The 24,110-nt window shown below is 46.6% G+C and overlaps 1 protein-coding gene across 17 annotated transcripts in view; it reads left to right on the top strand.

The window, feature by feature from the left end:
* Nucleotides 1-24,110, top strand: part of ZNF236 (zinc finger protein 236) — a 251,431-nt gene that overhangs the window by 90,064 nt on the left and 137,257 nt on the right. For all 17 annotated transcript variants that reach the window (XM_065585139.1, XM_065585137.1, XM_065585143.1 and 14 more), the window contains exons 17-18: nucleotides 11,384-11,535; nucleotides 12,960-13,063. In XM_065585139.1, the coding sequence (XP_065441211.1) occupies nucleotides 11,384-11,535; nucleotides 12,960-13,063 (256 nt within the window). The remainder of the gene's footprint in view (nucleotides 1-11,383; nucleotides 11,536-12,959; nucleotides 13,064-24,110) is intronic.

The raw sequence follows: 24,110 nt of genomic DNA, 5'->3' as shown, positions 1-24,110 counted from the left end.
ATGGTGTGCCGCTCGAGGTCACCGCCCCGGCACTGCTCCCGGTGCCGGTCCCGGTCAAGCTCAGCCTCCGTGGACTCCCAGATGCCCTTGATTCAGCGGGACTTGGTGGCACAGGAACTGAGCCAGCATGCGGTACCTGCCCTGTTGGGGCACCGCTCCCCGGCGCCGTCACTAGGCCGGCACCCAAGGGACATAAGGCCAAGGTCACCGGCCCTGGGCAGAAAGCACCAATCACGGTCGGTGAGGAGCTGTTCTGCAGCCTCCCGACGACACCAAGCCACGGCACCGCCTTGACCATCGAGGTCGGAGTCCAAGGTCGACTCAGGCTACTTGAGCTACGTCCACAGGGCGCCAGCGGGCAGGGAGCCCCAGGCCGTGTGGCAACCCCAATGGGGCCCGCCAGGACAATGGCCCTTTTGGACCTTGTGGGCCTATCATCAACAGCAGGGGACCAGAGCTTCGAGGTCCGGCTGTTCGGTGCATCGGTCCCCGCACAGGCACCTCTCGACAGCTAAGGAGGCCACGGTGTCCAGACTGCCGGACGCTTCTCCGTAGCACTGGTGAGCGGAAGCGACACCGAGCCTGGTGCTGTTCCGGGGACAATCAACCCGACAGGACCCAGATGTGCCCCCTGCCTATATGGAGGAGCAAGAAGGGCAGGTGGAGGAGGCACAGCAGCTCCTCACCTCCTCATCATTCCCAGACGAGGCTGTTGGGGCCACCTCCGATCGACCACAGGGCGCACCAGGAGCTGCTCCACAGGGTTGCCCAGAACTTGGGCCTACAGGCGGAGGAGGCGGTTGAGCAGGAGGATGCTATGGTGGACTTCCTAAGCCCTGAGGGTCCCTCCAGAATTGCGTTCCCACTCATAAAGACAATCCAGACCAACTACAAGACTGTCTGGCAAACCTCAGCCTCCAGCGCACCAATGGCCAAGGGGGTAGAGAGGAAGTACTTTGCCCAGTCCAAGGGCTACGAGTTCCTTTTTTGTCATCTGGCCCCCTGTTCTCTGGTTGTCTCAGTCGTTAATGAGCGGGAACGTCATGGTCAGCAAGCCCTGGCTCCCAAGGCCGAGGAGGCTAAACATTTGGACCTCTTCGGAAGGAAGGTCTACTCCTCTGGGAGCCTCCAGTTACGGATTGCAAACCAGCAGGCGATCCTGAACAGGCACAATTTTAACTCCTGGGTGGCAGTTTCAAAAATGTAAGGACCGCTTGCCCCAGGGCTCTCAGCCTGAGTTTACGGCCCTCGTAGACGAGGGAAAGGTAGTAAGCCAAGACCTCTTTACAGGCCTCTCTGGACTCGGCAGATGCTGCAGCCAGAACGATCAAGCTCAGCGTGGCTTCCGGCTTCGAGCCTCCTGCCAGAGGTCCAGAATACCCTGCAGGACCTTCCCTTCAAAGGGTCTGGCCTCTTTTCGGATCAGACTGATGCCAGGCTGCATAGCCTCAAAGACTCCCGGGCTACCCTCAAGTCATTGGGAATGCACACCCCGTTGGGAAGTCGTTCAAGCCTCAACCGCCTCGGCAGTACCAGCCTTGTCCTAGACAGGAGCAGGGACAGTAGGCGCAGGCAGAACAACATGCCTAACCAGGGCCAGGGCAAGCTCCAGCCTGGAAACAAACAGGGGTTTTGAAGGTGCGCTCGAGGACAGTGTACCAATCCAACTCCCGGATCCTTCCCCATGTTTCTTGAACCAGTTGTCCCACTTCTACCATGCGTGGTCCTGTATAACATCAGACTGTTGGGTCTTATGCACGGTACAAATGGGATACACGCTGCAGTTCTCCTTCCCTCCTAGCCACCCCCCTTCCCCGTCCCTCTTCACGGACCCTTCTCACAAGCAACTCCTTATGCAGGAGGTTGTCGCTCCTCGAGGCGGGTGCAGTGGAGGAAGTCCCTCAGGAACTAAGGGGGAAAGGGTTTTACTCCCGTTATTTTCTTATCCCCAAGGCAAAGGGTGGGGCCTTCGCCCCATTTTAGACTTTCGTAGGTTCAACAAATTCTTAGTCAAGGTCCGCTTCCGTATGGTTTCCCTGGGCACTATTATCCAGTCCCTGGATCCAGGGGATTGGTACGCTGCCCTTGACATGAAAGACGTATACTTTCATATCGCCATTCACCCAGCTCACCGGCTATTCCTGCGGTTCACCATAAACCATCACCAGTTTATGGTCCTCCCATTCAGCCTGGCGGCAGCCCCCCACATATTCACAAAATGCACGTCAGTAGTTGCAGCCTTTCTGCAAAAGAGGAGAATATGGGTATACCCGTACCTCGACAATTGGCTCCTCACGGGTTAGTCTGAAGAGGAGGTCTGTTCCCATGTGACGGTGGCCCTGGATGCATTCCGCAGGCTGGGTCTCCTCGTAGTGGGCCCAAGTCTTCCCTGATACCAACTCAAAGGCTGGAGTTCATCGGGGCAGTGCTGGACTCGGTGCAGGTGCGAGCGAGCCTCCTGGAACCCAGATTTCTGGCCATCCAACGCGTGGTAGACTCGATGCTAAGGTTTCCCACTACCACCGTCAGATGCTGTCTGCAGCTCCTAGGGCACATGGCAGCGTGCACTTACGTGATCAAGTACGCTTGGCTGAGGCTCAGGACTTTACAAGCCTGGCTCACCCGGTCGTATCGCCCGGGCAGAGATCCCCTAGACCTCGTCGTGACGGTTCCTGCCCAGGTGTTGGACTCCCTGTGCCGGTGGCTGAATCAGCCAGTAGTATGTGAGGGTATCCCCATTCACTGCACCGCAGCCTGCTCTGACGCTAGTGACAGATGCGTCAGACCTCAGCTGGGGGGCTCACTTAGGGGACCTAAGGACACAGGGCTTGTGGTCCAGGGATGAAGTGTTGCTCCACATCAATGTGAAGGAGTTCAGGGCGGTTCGTCTAGCCTGCCAAACCTTTCACACTACTTTGGAAGGTCACAGCGTGACAGTTCTGACAGACAACACCACCGGCATGTTTTATATAAACAAGCAGGGCGGAGCCTGCTCCTCTCCCCTCTGCCGCGAGGCTCTTCTCCTGTGGGACTTCTGTATAGCCCGCTCCATCCATCTCAAAGCGTCATACCTCCCGGGAGCGCAGAACGAGCTGGCAGACTTCCTCAGCAGGTCATACCGCATGCACGAGTGGTTGATGAGGGCATCTTGCAATCTGTCTTCCAAAAGTGGGGTTTTCCTCAAATGGACCTCTTTGCCACCAAGAACAACAGCCAATGTCCACAGTTTTGTTCGTTCCAGAACCACAGTCCGGGCTTGATCACAGATGAGTTCGCAATCACTTGGGGCGGGAGTCTGAAGTACGCCTTTCCTCCGCTCCCACTCATCCACAGAGTCCTCCTCAAAGTTCGCAGGGACAAGGCGATGATAATTTTGATCACCCCAACTTGGCCTCGTCAACACTGGTTTACGACCCTGCTAGAGCTGTCAGTGTCCGCCCTGATTGCCCTGCCCCTGCAGCGAGATCTCATCACACAGAACTGCGGGCACCTGCTCAACCCGGATCTGCAGTCTCTGCATCTCATGGCGTGGAAACTCTGTGGCTGAACACTATGGAGAGCCAGTGCTCTCTTCCAGTAAGGCAAATTTTCCTTGGCAGTAGGAAACCCTCCACTAGGGCGACCTACCTAGCTAAGTGGAAAAGATTCTCCTGCTGACTTGAGCCTAAGCAGGTACAGCCACTCCAGGCCACCATTCCAGTCATCCTAAAATACCTCCTGCACCTCAAGCATCAAGGTCTCGCCCCTTCCTCGATCAGGGTGCATCTGGTGGCCATTTCAGCGTTCCACCCAGGGGAATCCAGGTGTTTGGTGTTTTCTAACCCCATGGTGGTGCAGTTCCTCAAGGGACTGGAGAGAGTGTTCCCTTACTCATGCCTTTCGGTCCCACCCTGGAACTTAAATCTGGTACTCTCCAAGCTCATGGGCCCGCCGTTCGAGCCCCTCGCCTCTTGCTCTCTCTTCCACCTCTCCTGGAAGGTGGCGTTCCTGGGGGCCATTACGTCCGCAAGGAGGGTGTCTGAGTTGAGGGCCCTCACCTCGGAACTGCCTTGTACAGCCTTTTATAAGGACATGGTGCAATTCAGGCCGCACCCTAAATTCCTCCCTAAGGTAGTCTCGCAATTTCATATGGGCCAGGACATTTGTTTGCCAGTGTTCTTTCCTAAACCACACACGGACCCGAGTCACCGTAGCCTGCACACTCTGGATGTCTGAAGGGCCCTGGCGTTCTATTTGGAGCGGACTAGGCCTTTCCGCAAGTCGACATAGTTGTTTGTTGCCATAGCGAACAGAATGAAAGGTCTTCTGGTCTCGGCGCAGTGTATATCGTCATGGATTGTGGACTACATTTGCGTGTGCTACGAACTCTCCAAGGTTCCAGCCCTGGTGATCACGGCCCACTTGACCAGGGCGCAAGAGTCTTCCACAGCTTTCCTGGCGCAGGTCCCAATCCAGGGGATCTGTAAAGCAGCCACCTGGTCCTCGGTGCACTCATTCACAGCCCACTACGCGGTCAATCAGCAGGCCAGAGATGATGCGGCAGTCGGCAGGGCTGTTCTCCAATCAATTGTTCCATGACCCCTACCCTCCTCCTATGGTAAGCTTGTGAGTCACCTAATGTGGAATGGACGTGAACAAGCACTCGAAGAAGAAAAGACGGTTACCTACCTTTGAGATGTGGTGTTCACGTCTATTACGCTTCCCACCCTCCTTCCCCTCTGTCAGAGTCACCGGCAAGAAGGAACTGGGGGGAGGGGTCGGGTCGGCAGGGGTATGTATGAACTGGCATGGAGGCACCACTCTAGGGGGCTCCCCTGCTGACCCGACGGAAGCCACTAAGGGAAAAAGTTTCCGATGTCCGTGCACGCGGCGTGCACACACCTAATGTGTAATGGATGTGAACAACACATCTCAAAGAGCAAGTTATGAAAAGGTAGGTAACCGTCTTTTCTCTAGACTCCACTGGAACTTACTTTCAACTTCAGTTCTTTTTAAATAAATTTTTGTTCAGCAATGGTCATGTCTTCGAATGAGCGTCAAAAGTTGTTAATATGGCTGTCATATAAAGTCTGCAGAAAGGAAGTTCTGTTCTTTTACAAGGCCCACCAAAATGGGGCTCATCTTTTGCAAATTTCAGCAAGTCCAGAAGAGAGATGTGTGTGATGGGGAAATATATACCTGGATGGGATATGCGGTGGGTAGTGGATTATGCAGATGATTACAGGAAGGCTCTTATCCACATGTAAAAAGTTCTTGAAGTTTTCTTAGAGATCAAACTTTTAATGTTCAAAGGTTTTAGAAGTTTCTGAGGTTGATAAACTCCTTCCCTCCCTTTTGGTTCCTTGTTCCCTCCGTTCTTGCCCCTCTCAACTCAGATAGATCTCCTGGGGGCTCCTCCAATACCTCTTATGTCCCACCCAAGACCTCTGTTCTCCCCTGTCTCCTTGCATGCATCTCTCTTCTTACCTCTGAAACATGCCACACCCTTTCAACACCTCACTTTAGTCCCTTGTATGCACCTGTGTGTCCTTTTGTCCTCTCTGCCCTGCTACCATTCCATGTCTTATCTCCTCTGTACCTCTAGGTCCCTTTCAACCTATAATGGATGGATGCTCTGTCTGTCCTGCCCATCTCCCTTGTCCTCATCCCATATTCTCCAGTGTCTTTCATTTGGAGACTTGTGAGCGCTACTTCATGCCATTGCTCCATGTACCTCCCAGTCCCCAGTCTTCTAATACCCCCTACTATATCTCATCCTAGACTTCTGCCCTGACATACTTCCACCTGATTTCCTACCCCTATTTCTGACTCCGGCCTGGTCTACACTACTCATTTAGGTTGACGTAAGGCAGCTTACGTTAACCTAAGTACAGACTACCGCCTTGTCCTGCTGATGTAAGTGCCTGTTAGGGGGCTTATTTCTTCACCCTCTCATTTCCCTGGTCCTTCTCGCATGAACAAGAGAGCAACAATACCCGAAGTCCAAAGGTGCAAACAATTCGATGTTTATTGGGGTGAACTTCCAGCAAGTATGATTCCAATTTCCTTCCTTAGTGTCCCCCTTCCCAGCTCTGTCACCATAGAGCCTTGCCTGTGTCCCTGTTCCCATTCTCCCCCCCCCCAGCGATACATGATTTCAATTCCCCCACCCCCATTCCCTGTTCCTATTTCCCCCCTACTTTTTGATTGACTGCAGACTATATAGTAAAACTTGAGTTGTGCTTAACTTTCAGTCAAATAATTGGTTATGGTATAGCTAACTAACCAATTTTAACATATTGTAATATGATTATTTAATCAATTATATTCCACCACCTTAATTGGTTTACACCCAACAATTACAGAACCAGATAGAGATTATACAGACAAACAATAGGGAAGTAGAGACTACAGTGATAGAACAATACAGAAATGAGGATTTTACATTCCAGCTATTGATAAGTGAGTTCTTGCCAGACAGGATGCTATTAAACTAAGTTTCCTTTTACATTTTTTAGGCTCTTTCCTTCTTTTGGAGGTGATAAGAATATTAGGACAGGATTGTATTCCTAACAGCCCAATAGCACCTTATTTCAGTGTGACTAGTTTGGAATGTAAGGATTGACTATACACTTTCCGGTTTATGGCTGGCCTCTGCTGCTTAACCGAAGGCCTTAGCCTAAGAACAAGGCCTCAGACTGTCACAGTAAGAGAAGGCCCTTACACCGGCAGCCAGTGCTTTTGATTCTTTCTTTTATACCTTTATAATTAGCTAAGTAATAAGAATACACCTAAATTTTTAAAGTATAGGCCTTTGCAGACATAATAACTCCACCTCCACAAGAGGCATAGGTATTACTTCGGTATAGTTAGCGTGACAGTGTCTATATAGACACTGCCTTACTTACATTGGCTGTTGGCTGTCTTGTCAATTTCAGGGCTCCAGCATTAATTGACAAGAAAGCTGGACAGCTAGAGCCTGGCTGCCCCCCTGCTCCCAGCCGTGCCCAGTTCCCCATTCAGGGCACTGCTCCTGGTGGGTAGGCGAGAAGCCTGGGCAGCTCCCGACTTAAATCTGTAGTGTAAACATGCCCTCATGGAGGTCATGCAATTGTAAGGCATGTGGTCAGTAGTGGGTCATGTGAAAACTTTTTCTGATATTTACAAAACTTTCCAGAAAAATACCTGTGGAATGTAGAATGTGGTATGCAAAACTTTAAGATGATCAGTTTCTGATTGTGACTGAGGAGTGGTTTAAAATTTGGACGTATGGGCATTTAGTTTCAACCTTAATTACATAATACCTATTGATGCTCCCTAATTACATGTAAATGATTTGATTTACTATTGTTTTTCATTTCCTCAATTTTAAATTTGATTCCTTGTCTAGTTAAATAGCTCCCTTCATAAAAATATAACTGCCTCTTATTACTTCAGTGTGTTATACAATTTAGGATGTTTTATTTTGTTTTGCTGATTTTGATACTTTGTTACAATGCATTTTAAATAAGAGTTGAGAGAAGGTATTAATGTCTCTAGATTTATTAAACAGGCCCAATCCGGATCCATTAAAGTCCATTGGAATTTTGTGATTGGCCATCCCATCTGAGATCTTTCCAAGTAGAAAAAAATGGCAGAATTACTGATTTTTCTCCAGTTGTTAATTTTCCGATTTGGTCGTTCATTTCAAATTGAGAAAGTACACAGTTTTCATCTCAAAGTATTATGTAATTTATGCTTTGGTTTCTGTATGTTCCTTGTCATTTGGCAAATATAGATTGGTAAATGCTTTTTTCCAAAAAAATTGTCTTTTTGGAATCCTAGTGATACTCATTTTTACCACAGAAATGTATGCTGCCCAACATGTTTTATAAAACGTAATAAAAATCTCATTTGTATAAGACTTCTCCTATTCTACTTGGAATCTCATCCACAGATTCCCAACTCTTTGAAGTTTCCTTGAAGATCCTGGAGCCCTTCAGTTTTTTTGAATTTCAGGTAGGTAAGCATATGCGCGGATGCATGCGTTAAATTGGTCGACCCTCTCCCTATGTCTGCATCTGTGCTTCATGCTCCTCAGTTACTTTTTCCTGCCAATTAAGTAGGATATCTGAGCCCCAGACATTTTCTTTCCTTGGTATTTATAGGCTGTAATTCTTGTTAAATATATTGGTTAAATGTTTAATTTCTTAATAAAACAATGTTGGAGTGTTCTGACATTTTCATAATTACTACTTCAAATAAACAACCAACCACTTTCTGTATTTGTCAGAGAACAGACATAGACCTACGCAGGTCTATAGGATCATACATTACATTTTTCTTGTAGGGCTCACAGCCTTTTACAGGGTGCCTGTTTTGTTCAGATAGATTTCCTTCCTTTTACTATTCAGACTTTTTAAAGAGTTTTGATTTCCTCCCCTGAGGGCAATATAGGCCAGCACCATAATCCATTATTCACTTGAGCTGGTTTTGACAACATCAAGAATGATGAAGCACTGAGTTTTTCTTGATAGCTTCTACATGTGAATGCTCCATTCCTCTTCATTTGAAGATATCTTTGGAGGTTCAGAGGCAGTCCTTTTCCAGAAAATTGTTACCATTTAAAGGATGTCAGTTTTGGAAGTGAAGACACCAGATCATGACTGAAAATACAAATGCCATATTTCCCATGGGATACTATAGTTTGTCTGTAGTCCTTATATGCAAGACATTTTTTTCTGATAATGAGCTGATTTCCAGAGTGTTTCTCTAATAACTTCATGTGGAAGTGAAAGAAAATTTCTTGGACGATGTCCTCAAGCCAAGAAGGAGCAAGCTTCACAAATTGATCGTCATGCTGCAAGTGGTATAGCATCTCATCCAGCACTTAGAGGGACTGAAGAGCTCTGTGTAAGCTCAAAAGCTTTTCTTTCACCAACAGAAGTTGGCCAAATAAAAGAAATTACCTCACACACCTTGTCTTTCTGATATCCTGAGACCATCACTGGTACAACACACTGCGAACAGGGATTCTCAAGTAATAGGCCCCTGGGACTCTACTCAATTCCAAATATCCCCTATTCCATGTCTGGTAAAGGAAGAAGATAAGGTCTTCAGGAGAGGAGTATGCTCTTTTGATTAAAGCACAGGACTGAGTGTCTGGGAGATCTGTGTTCTATATCTTGCTCTGTCACAGACTTCATGTGTAGACATGGTTGGTAAGACACAGAATTGCTTTGTCCCTTACAATCCCTATCTATAAAATAGATGCACTGTAGAAGTACAGTAGTAGTAGATATCTTCAGAACAGTGAAGTTGCTGTATTGAATTCCCAGATGCCTTTAAAATCTTAACTGTTGAAATATGATCTTAATACAAGAAATTAAACAGGCCAATGTGAGTCTCTGATACTCCTTGTTATACCTTCAGTTTATATTTAGTCCATAACTTCTTTCACAAGCAGGGCCTAATACTTCAGTGTGACCCAACAACAACTTTGATTGTACAGATCTTCCTTCTGAGCACTTTGTTTGAAACTTCGAGATTGTTTCAGGATTTCTTGGAAATTGTCCATAATCCCTTTACTGTAAAACCATGAAGTGAAATGGATGATGTTCAGTCATAGTGACATTTTAGCACCCTTGTCTAGGGAAAAAGATACTGCGTTACCTCATCTTGGCTTGATTGGATTTGTAGGTGGTCTCTTCTGGTATATTTAACAACTGTTTTGGGGTTTTTTTGGATGGGGGAATGATTGTGCAAATTCTCCTAAAGGTCATAATTTTTGTTTTTGAATTGCTTGTTCTTTTCAAAGGTGGCCTGAATATGTTCTTCTGAAACATTTTCTTTGCTATCAGATATAAATTTGATCCCAAACAATCTTCTCTATTATTGCTTTAAACTCCCATGAGACTGTTCTTCAGGATACCTTTTTTGTTCTTCAGGGTACCTTTTGAGTCTGGCAGTTACCTCAGCAAGGTGAATAAATGATCTACAGCCTTGGTTAAGTAAGCTGACCATTAGAAAAAAGAGGGAGTTGTGGTTCGGAAGTTGTGTCCTTTTCTTCTTGGGGATTCTTCTGAATTTCACTTTATTGAATCTTATTTTCTTCCAACCTTGATTGATCTAGGAAAGAAATAGTTATATAAGCTGCACAGTTACACTGAGTGCTTAGTTATAAATAAACTAGAGCCAGTTGCAGGTTTTACGTACAATTATTTGTGACTTTACTATACTGATAACTGTATTTCTCTGTTGTGAGAACTACCGTAGGAGGAACTGGAAGGAAACTTCTGCTTTCACCTGACACATCCCAATGAATGATGCTTAGTAATATGCAAACATTTTGTAAGCATTGCTGTTTAGGCTCTGATGCTGTTGTGGTCATTTTGATATGCTTGTACAGTTCTACATTATTTTCATAATCTTCATCTGTTGTCCATTAAAGGCAAACTGCACAGCAAAAATAAAATTGTACCCTTTGCTGTTCCTTAATGATGCATAATTATGGCCTGATTCTTTTCCACCAAAAATTTGTACTTGTTTTTTCTATTAGAAATATCAGATCCTGTCTTCTTTTTCTTGGTTTTGTTGTTGTTTGTTGTTGTTAAAGGGTTATGTTTCATGTTGATGACAGAACAGGCTGAAATCTGAGCTATACTTTCCTGGCTTTCAATTAGCCTTTTGTGATGGCACTGTCCCATTTGTTCCTTCAGCAAAGAGGAAGGTTATAATCTGATATTACCAAAGAAAAACCACAGAGAAAACCCATCTTTATGTACATTACTGATAGATAAAGATGGCCTCAAACACAATTTTATTTTTACTTTGCAACTTGCCTTTAAAAGGCACTACTTTACTATAATCTAAAGAGTGGGAATATGTGGAGGAGATCCAAAGTAGGAGAAAATGGGGTTACTTTATCTGAAACTGGAGTTCTCCTATTGGGTCATCTCCTCCACTCACCCGCCATACTCCCCTCTGAGCTTTGCATCTTTGTGATTGGCTTCCAGTGTAAGTAAGGGAGCGTGATATCAACATGGATAAAGGGAGCTGGGTCAACCTGTTTGACACATGCATGCTTACGTACAAGAAATTCAAAATTTCAATGGCTCTGAGGTAATAGAGGCATCTTGAAGAAACTTCAAACTGTTGTTCTATGGAGGAGATTGTCTAATAGAACTCCAGCTAATGGTAAGTAACCCTATTATTGTGAATATTTAGTAGATGCCCAGAATGCTTATGTATTTTGCTTATGCTTACTAGTGAAGAGTGTAATGTCACAATTTTCTGCTGTAAATTACTATTTAATCTTTTTTTGAAGTTACCATTTAAATAAGTAGTGCACTATTTATTTGTCCCGTTTTACATTTTGTACATTTTCCATTATTCTGGGCTTTTGACTTTCTTTAATTTCTGACAGGTTTTACAGTGAATGATAGCTACAATCAACAGAATCAATTTTCAGCTGTACAGCAGCTACAGGATTCAAGCACACTTGAGTCTCAGGCTCTTTCAACAAGTTACCATCAACCAAATCTGCTTCAAGTTCCTAATCCAGAGACTATTAATGTGGTGAGTATCTATGAAAGAGAGAATATATTGTTGTTCATTCTGTGAGGCTGACCTTGTGAAGACATTAGCCTCTTCCAGGGGATGTTCATGTAAAGCACCAAGAAAATGAGGGAAGATTCAAGAAGACTTTTCTTGCTTAGTCATTTTTCTTTAAAACACAACAAAAGCAAAACAAACTGGGGAAAAAAACAAAAAAGGCAAAATAATAAGTTTCCCTGTCCACATGTTTAAGAATATAAAAAGTGTCACTTTATTTTATATATTCTGGCAGTTTCCTTTCTTAAATCTAAAAATCAAGATACGCGTATGCTATGGATACACTTAATGTGAGTCATTGAAAGAACCTTACATAGACAGATCGGAAATTCATTATGCTAATTTATGGAACAACTCTTATGGGTTAGACTTTTAAATGTTTCTCAGTTTTTGTTTTTGTTTTCATTTTTTGCTGCAAATGACATGCTTTTCCATTATATAATCTTAGCATTACCTTACTGTATCTAACTTGAATGCATGCTGTAACTACTATGAGATTGTTTTCCTGATAGTTGCGCTATAAAACTGCATAATATACAACCACATCGTATCCTCCTATGATGAATGTTGGGCGGGGATCAGAAGACCTGAGAAACTCTGCAAAGTTAGAGTAATAGATTTTGAGGTCAGAAGGGACCATCATGATCATCTAGTCTGATCTCCTGCACAATGCAGGCCACAGAACTTCACCTGCCTACACCTATAATAGGCCCTTAAGCTCTGGCTGAATTACTGAAGTCCTCAAATTATGATTTAAAGACTTCAAGTTACAGAAAATCCATCATTTACTGTAGTTTAAACCTGCAAGTGACCCATGCCGCAGAGTAAGATGAAAACTCCCCAGTTCACCTCAAAAGATGGGTTTTAGTATCCCCAGAGGAGTTAGGTGAGTATTTTCTAGCTATCTACATTAGAGCTTCCTTTTCCTTCAAATTTCATGATGTACCAGCTTCACTGTGAGGCTCTGCTGTCATTAGTCCTATGAAAGGGCTATGTAGAGTGACTGCTTTTTGATTTTGCCCTTTACATGACCCAAACAATAAGACCTGATTGCAGATTTGACATAGATGGGACTCCCAGTGAGAGGGAAAATTTGTAGTGTACTGGCTCTGTTTATCCTGTTTTGTAAGTCCCAGTAGCCCTTCCATCTCTGCACTTTTGCTACCCTCCTCGCTTCACAGTAGAGGAGTGTTGGTCCCATTGTTAATGTTTAGATACACTGTCTAAATTCTTAGAGAATTTGTGTATTTATAAATTTATGCTCTTATACCATTTCTGTTGAATACTTGAGATGTACACTTGCCCCAAGTCTGTGATACAGACTTCTGTGCCTTGACTTTAGTATTGCTGGATTTAAGATTTATCTTGGATCTCTGTTTGATTTCTAGACTACTCGCCTCATACAAGATCAGTCACAAGAAGAACTTGAGCTGCATGCCCAACGCCCCCAGTTTCTTGAGGACAATGAAGATCAAAGCAGACGTTCATACAGGTCTGTTATATTTCATTTTAGCCTTTGTCACCTTATTTTCTTACATTACTACCATTTAAATGTAGTCAAGACCAATACCAGTAAGTGCGTTGGAAACCAGCAGTGCCATCTAAAAATTGATCCATGACTTTGTAGAAAGTCAATATAAAAAATCCTTTGTGAAGGCTTTTTGATGATCATTTGGTTCACCCTAGAGAACAAAGGTAATACAACAGTCTGAACAAAACTTCAAGTGATGGAGAATCCTCACTGAGAACTATTCCAAATAGATTTCAGTAAGCTGGTTGTGGGAACATGCATTCTTTAGTGTTTGTCCATAAACATATGTGTAAAGATACGTATTCCACTCCTGGTGTACCTGTGCTCTCTGCACTTGAGATCTGAGTCTTTTGGCCAGCCATATCCTTCAGAACCGTGTGTGATCCCTGAGTGTCTGTACCAAGGGCATAAAGGGCAATCAGCATTCAGTTCCTTCTCACTGCCCATGACTGAGATGGAACTACCTAGTGTCTATGACTACTTGTGTTTACCTTCACTGTTTTTCCTATGTCTTGTAAATTAGTGTTAAATTAGAGTGGGTTAGTTAGGTTATTGTCTTGTTTTGTCTGGGGACTCCTAGCAAATGTGTCGTTCATAAATTTTTCTTGAAAAGGATTTCAGAAGCCAAGGAAGCATGTTTGCAGATGTTTTTATTCGACAGCTCCGTAAGACTGACTGCAGAAGTGACCGAGTATTTTAGTCCCACTCCTTGGACAAATTCCACCCTTTTCTATGAGTGTTTCAGTAAGCTCAGGATTTGTCAGTTCCAGATGTCCATCATTCAAGAATCCAGCTTCTGTCTCTGGTAAGACAGACAAAAAGCTTTCTGAGAATAAGGAGCATCACTCCTTGGAGGAAAAAAAGAGGTAGATTGCCTGTGAAAGCTTCCACTAAGAAAAGATCCAAGTCCCCTATTCTCCCATCCCAAAATTAGGCCTTAGTTGCATGCAAGATTTGCTAAAATAGGTTTACATTCTGAGCAGACATCCCTTGGATATGCCTAATACTACAAAATGTACTGATGTCCCCAGGGTGGTGGAATCATTCCAATCAACTTTGCAATTATTTTTGTGCCACCCCTCCAATCAGAACCATGGTGATGATGAATTTATCCCTTTGGGGCTGTGGTAGCGCATGTGGAGCATCATCATGTGCAAGTCCTCTGCTTATGAACCCATGCCATCCTGTTCTTTGCTACTTACGTTGATGAGGGCCTCCTTTTTGGTTGCAGTTATGTCAGCAAAAAGAATTTGGAGAAATACAAGCCCTCATGGTAGACCCACCCTGTACAGTATTTCATTCTGAAATTATTTTCGACCCCACTCTAATTCCTACGAAAGGTGGTTATGGACTTTCATTTGAATCAGATGATCCATCTACTTATATTTTTTTCTAAACGTCACTCAAATAAAGGAGAAGCTAGTTTGCATACTCCAGTGGGGGAGCATTGCCTTTTATTTACAAAGAACTAATCAGTTCAGAATTTTCTTGAGATAGATTGTAGTAGTTGCTGAGCAAATGAAAGTCATCTAATTTCAGCCCAAAGGCTGTCTGAATGAGCCTCTGGTTGTATTAGGTCCTCTTATGATATGGCTAGTTTAGACTTTTGCAGTTCAGGTTTATTCTAATAGGGTTCAGGCAGCATCCACAGCTTCTTTGTGACATATTCCTATCACAGATATCTGTAAGGCAGCCACTTGTGGAAGGAGGGACAATCCATACTTTTAAAAAGAAATATTCCATTTTGAAGCGTCAAGGTCAGATCCTTTTTTGGCAAAGCTGAACTACGATCTCTCGGACTAGACTCTGAGCAGTCACCTTCTTAGATTAGGTTACTGCTTTGTGAGTCACCAAGGATGGAGTGTGTGGGGTGTGTGTGTGTGTGTGTGTATATATAGTTTAAAAATATGGAAGAAAGAAAAGTTACTTACCTGTACAGAAATTGGAGTTCTTCAATATGTTATCTATCTATCTGTATACACACACACAGTATTCCATGATCCACCCTCCTTCCCTTTTACTTTGGAGTCCTTTGTCACTTGGATTCTGTGGTGGTGAAGGAACTGAGTGGTGATTGGGCTCCTTTGCCCTTTATGTCCTTGGTATGGAGCATGATGATACTCAAGGTGCATGTGAAACCTATCAAAAGGATATGCTTACAGTTCAATAAGCTAACTCATTCTAATCTAACACTAATTGCAAGAAGTATAGTAAAAACAGTTAAGGTAAGTGTGTTAAGATGTAGACACTAAGCACTTTTTCTCACAGCCCCGGGTGATGAGAAGGAACTGAGAGCTGGTTGGGCCATACTGCTCTTTATGCCCTTGGTACAGACCATGAGGACACTCAGAGAGCAAGTGTAGCCCCAGCGGAGGTTGCTGGCCAAAAGACGCTGATCACAAATACGTGGGGCGCCTTCACACCAAGAGTAAAAAAAATATATATATATATATATAAAAAATATATGGACAACACATCTCAAAGAACTCCAGTTATTATACAGGTAAGTAAATAAATTTCCTTTGTCCTTGCAAGGGTATAACAGGATAAATATGGGTGCAATCTGTGCAAAATACATAACCTGTGGTACCATTGGATGGCAGTCACATTAGCCATACGGAGGATGCTGACAATTCAGTATGCAGAAATGGCAAGTTGACCCCTTTTGTAGAGCAGATGATCTGATTATAGCCCTGACTACTTTGCTATGAACACCAAAAAAAGGGTTTGAAACCAGGAATGTTATGTGCTCAGGATGTCCCTGGTGTACAAGTACACCCTATTTTGAATAGATGCTTGCTTCTCAATCACCTTTCTTCAAAGTGAAGACATGGGGTGTTTGAAATTGAGTGGTGATTGGCAAGCATTTTCAGAGTCAAGGGAGTGTGTGTGTTTGTTTTTTGAAGAGGTTGCAAACTTTTGTATGTTAAAGAACTGGGTTTTGGGTTTTTTGTTTTTTTTTTTGTTTTTTTACCAGCTCTAATTAGAAGATATTGTAGAAATGCAAATTAACTATCATTTCACAAGAAAAGACAATTTGGGGGAAAAGTTTAACTGTTTCGTTTCACCGGGTTGGAAATAAACCTATTTTATGTTTTTCATGAAACTTTCAGTGATTTTTTTTTAATAATTGGAATGCTTATTAAGATAATGTGTGAAATCAATATGAAATATTTTTGCTGACCAAAAAGATGTTTTTAGCATACAAAAATGTTAGCAATGGAACGATATGCATCAAAACTAATGCATATCATGGTAAATTTCACAAAAGAAGATTTCCCATGGGTTGACAATTTTTTGTGAAAAGTTCCATTTCCAGAAAGGACCAATTTTAATCAGGAAAACTTTTTGTATGTAAAATTTTAACCTGATTAACTTCCACTCTCAATGGGCATTGCAAATGTTAATGAATTAATCTTCACAAATAACTTACTCTTCCTCATTTCCCAATTGGGGAATCTGAGGAACACAAAAATTAAGTAACTTGTCCAAGCTCACAGAGTGTGTCTGTGCTAGAGCTATTAAGAACTGAATTCTGTTATTTCCCGATGATTCTCAACAAAAATGCCACATTGTTGCACCACTTTAAGTTGCTGTTGCACTTATTTTAGGTAACTTAGGGCTGGTCTCCTCTACCAGAGAGATCAACGCTGCTGCAATTGATGCAGCAGCGATCGATTTAGCGGGTCTAGGAAAGACCCGCTAAATCGATGGCAGAGTGCTCTTCGGTCAACCCCGGTACTCCAGCTCTCCGAGAAGAGTAAGGGAAGTTGACCGGAGAGCGTCTCCCATTGATTCAGTGCCATGAAGACACTGGGGTAAGTCGACCTAAACTATGTCTACTCCAGCTACTTTATTCATGTAGCTGAAGTAGCGTAATCTAGGTAGACTTAGCCCCGTGGTGAAGACAAGCCCTAAGATAGACAAGGATTTGAAGGAACCAGAAAACCAAGGATATTTTTATTAAACAATAGATAGAACCCATCCAAAGGGTGCAGTCTAAGGGTTATCAACTCCTGCAATTAAGACCCAGAGGAATCAGTCTAGCACAAAGAATGTAATAAATACATTGCAGCATTAAGGTAATTCTAGTGGGATGAGACATTTTAGATCAGAGTTCTCCCAACAAATTTTTGGTGCCCTCAGAGTGCAGCCACTAATTATTGGTGATGGCTGCACTGACACTTTTTTTTTCCTAAAATACTTTAGGAAAAATAAATAAATATGCATATATATACATCCAAATCATTGTAATCTATTTATGTAGGGTTTTTTTTTTTTTTTACAGACTCAATAATCGAAATAAATAATGCACAGTTGTCTTTATTCTTTACTGGACCTAAACAGTATAGAAACACAAATAAGGTGCTTTGCACGTTCTTGTCTTCTTTGTTGTTGATTCTTTTGCTTTTTTGGTCTGTACAACAATTCTGAAGTAAACTTAAAAATGCTTTGACATAATAGAAGTCCAAATAATAATGAGAAAAATCTGCAGATATGACCAATTTTTTTCTTTCAGAAACAGACAAAAAATCAATCCAATACAGTAATAATGATAATAGTAACAACAAACATAATCCTGTTTTATTGTACTTTAGTAATACAGTGTGATAATGAAATTTAAAGTTCTGGGTTTTAACACATCCATTGTGTGGAACAGACTATTTGCAAAAGTTCAGGAGCTCTTTGAATGGAAAGTCTGCAGGATCTCAGTTTCCCTGTGAAACTAGAAGGGAAGCTTCCAGGTTAGCACCAGTGAGGCAGTTTCGGTACTTGTTCTTCAGAAAATGCAGTGGACTGAATGCCCTATCACACAGCACAGTAGTGAAAAACAGGGATAAGAAAAGAAAAGCAACTTTAGCTAGGGGCTTGTAGGTGTCCTCAAACACGTACATGTTACTTCAGAACTGCTGTACTGTAACACTGGTCTGACTGAAGTATATTTTCATTCTTGAATCATTGCACATTTTCAGCATGAGGAACTTGAGCTTGCTTAATCTGTCTTGCAAGGCAGTTAGTTTGTTTGCAGCAAAAAACCTGACCAGAATTGTTGAATGGGTCAGTCACAAAGGTGTACTGACGGAAAAAGTTTCCCTCACTGAAATGATTTTCAGGTTCCTCCAAGAGGAAACTCAGGTATTTGGTTACAGCTAAGCCAAGTTTTTGCTGCACATTCTCATCCTGAGAGAGGAGAAACTGATTAAGCTAGTAAAAAACTGAAGTCCTGTTCCTCTTGTAGGTGCTGGACGATGTCTGTGGTTGTCAGTCCTAAATGTATGAATTATTTCAATGCTATCAAATATATTAGCTGAGGTTTTTGAAGCTCAAGGAAGCAAGCTTTGGTTAAAAACTCTTTCAAAAAGAGCAGGGAACCATGTACTTCTGGATCTTGTTGCTTTTGGCACTTTATTTTTGGTGAAACTTTATTCTAACCCTCTAACTCTTCTCGGAGCTCAAACAGCCTCTGTATACTGTAATTAAAACTAAGCCAGTGGACTGGGTTGTAATTCAGCAGCACCTTGTGTATCTCTCAGCTCATTTTGCTCAGAGTTGCGAATCTCCCTTGGTTGGCAGCGTTGATGCATTTTTTTCACTATGGATTCAGTCCATACTTTTCATTGAAGCCTTGCTGGCAAGTACTATATATACTCATTCATTAGCCCAGCCCTTTATAAGGGCCCAGATGGATAGATCAAAATAGCAAAAACTGTATGATTCTTTCATAAGCCGACCCTATATTTCAGGGATTGGCAAACTTTGGCTCCTGGCCCGTTAGGGTAAGCCACTAGTGGGCCTGGGCATTTTGTTTACCTGGAGCATTCACAGGCCACTTCCCGCAGCTCCCATTGGCTGGGAACGGCAAACTGCAGCCAGTGGGAGCTGAGAGGCTGCATACTTGCAGATGCTCCAGGTAAACAAAACGACAATGTATTAGATATTCAATTCAATGATTCCATAGAGTTTAAAATCATCAAATTTTGGTGTATACCCATTTATAAGCAACCCCCGCTCTTTGATGCGTCACTTTTTTACCAAAAATATTCGGCTTATAAATGAGTATATACGGTACTTCTTGGTGGGCAAAACAGTGAAACAAAAAAAGTTTGAGTGCACCTTTCTGGAAGCAGTTCAACACCCCTACTCATGCACTTTGCATAGGTGCTGCCCCATCAGCTGTCAAGCCACATGCACCGGTGGCGGAAGTTTTTCCCTTAGTGGTATCCGTAGGGAACTAGCTTTGGCGCCCTCGAATGGTGCGTGTAAGCACCAATGTAAGGGTCGCCGCCAGCTGCCCCAACCCTCAGTTCCTTCTTACCACCAGTGACAGTGCTGTAACATCTCCTTGCCTCGGCAAGCCTATCCTTCTCAACTGTACCCAGTTGCAAACTTTTTTGTATATAGTTGTTATAACATTGTTCCCTTAGTGTAGTTTTGGTATAGTTTGTTAGTCCCAAACGGGACTTAGCCTAGGAATGGGGCATGTCCTGGTCCCTGGGCTTCAAACCTTGTGACTGCTGCAAAAAACTTATGCCAGTCAGTGATCAATCAGCTTCCATGGGGAAGTGCTTCGGGGAAACCCACATTAGCGACAAGTGTCGCATTTGCAAGAGTTTGACAGCGGCCCAAGAAGGAGCAGGACATTCCTCTCTGAGCACTCCTTTTGGAGTCGGCCCTTATGCTGGCGTCAGAGTCCACCAGGTCGGACTCTGCTCCCAGCACCGTGGGTTTGGTGTGGAGTGTTCCACTGGCACCAATCCCCATGCTCGATACCAGCTAAAAAGTAAAGAAAGGCCGGGAGAGGACATTCTCCTATGCCCCGTACAGGGAAAGGAGAGGACTGGAGGAGAGCAAAGACCTGCGAGGGGCAGCTCTTCCTCGCCAGATGGAGGTTGGGCTCTGACTCCTGCTGAGCGGCCGAGCCCACTCCAGGACCTGCCCACCACCCCAGGGAGTGGCAAAGGTACTCGGCACCTGGCGGTGCTGTCCACACTGGAGGCCTTTCAGGCCGCAAAAGACATCCTGTCCCTGCCAGTGTCACCCACACTGGCTATGGATGTACCCCGTTCAAGGAGTAAACTGGCCTTGGAACCCTTCCAACGATCCCCATCAGTATGGCACCGCTCCTCACTGCAGGAGGTACCCCATCAACGCTCGCCTGAGCAACGGCACCAGCCCATGGGCTGGCTGGCCTGCTGGAGTCCCCAGCATCGGTCCAGGGATTCCAGGCAGCATTCCTCGGGCTCGAAGTGGTGATCACCAGTGGACTGGCACAGACCCGCAGAGGCATGGCACCAGTGCTCAGAGCCCCAGTACCGGGAGTGTCTTAGCTATTCATCCAGCACACGGCACAGCTCTGCGGTGTCAAGATGCTGGTCCCTGGATCCAGAGCCGGCTTTAGGCCGATTCAGCCGATTCGGCTGAATTGGGCCCCGCACCAAGAGGGCCCCGCGCTCGCTTCCCCGGCCCCTCCTCCCCTCCCCTGAACGCCCCGCCCCCTCCCCTGCTTCCCGCGAATCAGAGATTTGCAGGAAGTCTGAAAAGAAGCAGGGGCGGGCCAACAGCACAAGGTAAGCGGGGTGGGGGCTCGAGAAGGGCTCCGGGTAGGCGTGGCCGCTTCCCGCAGGCCCCAGTGGCTCTGGCCCGGCCCAGATCCCGCGGCGCGGGTCTTCCCCCCTCCCCCCCCCGCGGCGCAGGTCTTTCCCCCCTCCCCCCCCCGCGGCGCAGGTCTTTCCCCCCTCCCCCCCCCGCGGCGCAGGTCTTTCCCTCCCCCCCCCGCGGCGCAGGTCTTTCCCCCCCCCCCCCCCCGCGGCGCAGGTCTTTCCCCCCCCCCCCCCCCGCGGCGCAGGTCTTTCCCCCCCCCCCCCCCCCGCGGCGCAGGTCTTTCCCCCCCCCCCCCCCCGCGGCGCAGGTCTTTCCCCCCCCCCCCCCCGCGGCGCGGGTCTTCCCCCCCCCCGCGGGTCCCGTCCCAGGTCTCCCCACCCCCCCCCCGTGGCTCGGGTCTCCCCTCCGCGGCGCAGCTCAGGTCCCCCCCCCCCCGTCCCCTCCGCGGCTCGGGTCGTCCCCCCCTCCCCTGCGCGGCTGGGTCCCCCCCCCGTCCCCTCCGCGGCGTGGCTCAGGTCCCCCCCCAGTCCCGCCCGCGGCACGGGTCCCGTCCCAGGTCTCCCCCCGTCCCGCGGCGCGGCTCCCCCCGTCCCGTCCCCCCCGCGGCTCAGGTCTCCCCTCCCCTCCGCGGCGCGGCTCGGGTCCCCCCCCCCCCGTCCCCTCCGCGGCGCGGCTCGGGTCCCCCTCCCTGTCCCCCCCCGCAGCGCGGCTCGATACCTGGGGGCGGGGCTTGTAGCAAGCCCCGCCCCCAGGAATCGGGCCCCGCTCTTGCTAAAGCCGGCCCTGCCTGGATCCATGCCAGTGGTCGCCAGACCAGCGGTACGGCTGACGGCGAGCATGTTGACGGTCTCCGATTCATCAGTAGGCCGGCTCATGCTCCCACTCCCGCTCGACAGGGTGGCACCACGAGCGAAGCATAAGGCATCGATCACCGGGGTTCCATTGCTAATCCACCGAACACCACCGCTGGTCACCGAGATTGTGGCACCGTGATCCGTCGTCTTCCTACAGATCCTCAACAGAGGCTCGTTGCCAGGGCAGAAAGGATTGAGGTAGACAGGAGGCTTCAGTACCGGCCTGGTCCCCCAGACATGTATCTCTCTCCTTGGGCTCCGATAGCGAGGAGGAGATCCTGCCCGTGGGCCAGGGCCAACCGTCGGGCATTGGCATTCCCTGCTGGACCACCAGTGGCAGCATGGCCACATGGCCAGAAGCCTGCCCCTTGGCAACTCTGAAACCCGAGGGGATTTCCCCAGCCATCGGCTTTTGGGGCATTCAGCAAACTGTTGGCAACAGTCTACTGCCCGCCCTCAGACGTGGAGTCAGAGCAGGCTCCCCAGGTCCATCCAGCCTCAGATGAGGCTCCCATGGTAGAAGCGGCGGAGTTGGCAGACCCACCTGTACCTGTCTCCTCATCGTCTTTGCCCGATGAGGCAATAGCAGGACCCTCTCACCCAATTCCCCAGGACAATGCCAAAGCTCACCAGGAGCTCTGAAAGAGGGTCGCCTCCAACTTGGGGCTGGAAGCCGAGGAATTGGCAGAACCCTCGGACTCCTTGTTCAACTTACTTCGTATGGCAGCCCCAGCCAGGGTGGCATTGCCTGTGCATGAGGGGGTGGCAAAAATCACCAAGGCCCTGTAGCAGATACCTTCCTCACTGCCACCATCTTCAAGTGGGCAGAGCAGAAATACCATGTTCCTGCCAAGGGGTACGAGTATCTTTATACCCACCCTGCCCCAAGCTTACTAGTTGTGTCGGCAGCCAATGAACGTGACAGAGAAGACCAACCGGGATTGACGCCCAAGAACAAGGAGGCAAAGAGGCTTGATCTCTTTGGTAGAAGAATTTATTCTATTTCCAGCCTCCAGCTGAGTGGCCAACCACTAGGTCCTGCTTGGCTGCAATGATTTTAATATCTGGCAGTCCATGGTCAAGTTCTCGGACACGCTGCTGGAGGTGATCCTGGACGAGGGTAGGGCATTAGCCTCGGCAGCCCTCCAAGCTGCCTCAGATGCAGCGGACTCTATGGCCCGAACTATGGCCTTGGCGATTTCAATGAGGCGGGTGTCCTGATTGCAATTATCGTGCCTTTCGACGGAGGTTCAGCAGTCCATGGTCTAGCGCTGTTTTCTGAGCAGACAGACAGCAAATTGCATGGCCTGAAAGACTCGAGGGCCACTTTGCGCACCCTGGGCCTATACATGCCGGAGCTGGCAAGGAGGCGGTTTAAGCCACCACAGACCCATAGATTCGGCAGCCAACCTTGGTCAGAGCCCTTCCATAAGAAGGGCAAGGGCTATAAGCACCAGCAGGGTGGTAAGCAGGCATTTTGAGTGTGTGCTCAAGGGCGACCTTCCAGCCTGTGTCCTGGATCCTACTCCTTTGTTATTTTCCAACCGCCTATCCCCTTCCTCCCTGCCCGGGCCTCTATAACATTGGACCGGTGGGTCCTCAGCACAGTAGCAGGGGGATATATCCTCCAGTTTATTACTATCCTTCCCCTCCAACTCCACCTCCCCGTCCCTCTTCAGGGACCCTTGTCACGAGCATCTGCTTGCCCAGGAGGAACAAGTCTTCTCTAAGTGGTAGCCGTGGAGGAAGTCCCGCTGCACTTAAGGGGTAAGGGGTTTACTCCTGCTATTTTTTTTATCTCAAAGGCCAAAGGAGGTCTACGTCTCATCCTCGACCTGCGGAACCTTAACAAGCATCTCAAGAAATTGAAGTTTCATATGATCTCCCTGGCCTCCATCATTCCTTCCCTGGATCCAGGAGACTGGTACACTGCCTTCAATTTGAAAGATGCTTGCTTTCACATATTGATTTCCAATGCTCACAGATGATTCCTACTTTTCATGGTTGGGACTGCCCATTACCAATTTGCGGTGCTCCCGTTTGGCCTGGCAACAACGCCAGTTGTGTTTACCAAATGCATGCCGGTGGTGGTGGCCTACCTCAGATGTCGGGGTATCCAAATTTACATGTACCTCGACGACTGGCTCATCGGGGCCTGTCCAGGTCCAATGCAGGGTCGAGATGCTTGCAAGCCACTTGTTGAGCGCTGGGCTTGCTGTTAAACGACCAAAAATCAGTATTAATCCTGGTCTTGTGGATAGTTTATTGGAGCGGTTCTCGACTCTACCCGAGCCAGAGCGTTTCTGCCAGAGGACAGGTTCTGGGCAATGTCAGATCTAATTGCCAACATCGCCACACGTCTGCTCACCATGGCCTGGGTCTGTCTCAGACTACTGGGTCACATGACAGCATACACGTATGTCGTCCACTGTGCGAGGCTCAGACTGCACCCCTTTCAAATGTGGCTAGGCAACAGTCTATTCCCCATCCAGACACCACCTGGACAAGGTCTTCATGGTCCCATCGAAGTACTCACCTCTCTACAGTGGTGG

Source organism: Chrysemys picta, chromosome 2 (genome assembly GCF_011386835.1).
Source record: "Chrysemys picta bellii isolate R12L10 chromosome 2, ASM1138683v2, whole genome shotgun sequence".
Taxonomy (NCBI): Eukaryota; Metazoa; Chordata; order Testudines; family Emydidae; genus Chrysemys; species Chrysemys picta.
The sequence above is the reverse complement of the archived record's forward strand: the minus strand, read 5'-3'. Positions and strand labels throughout refer to the sequence as shown.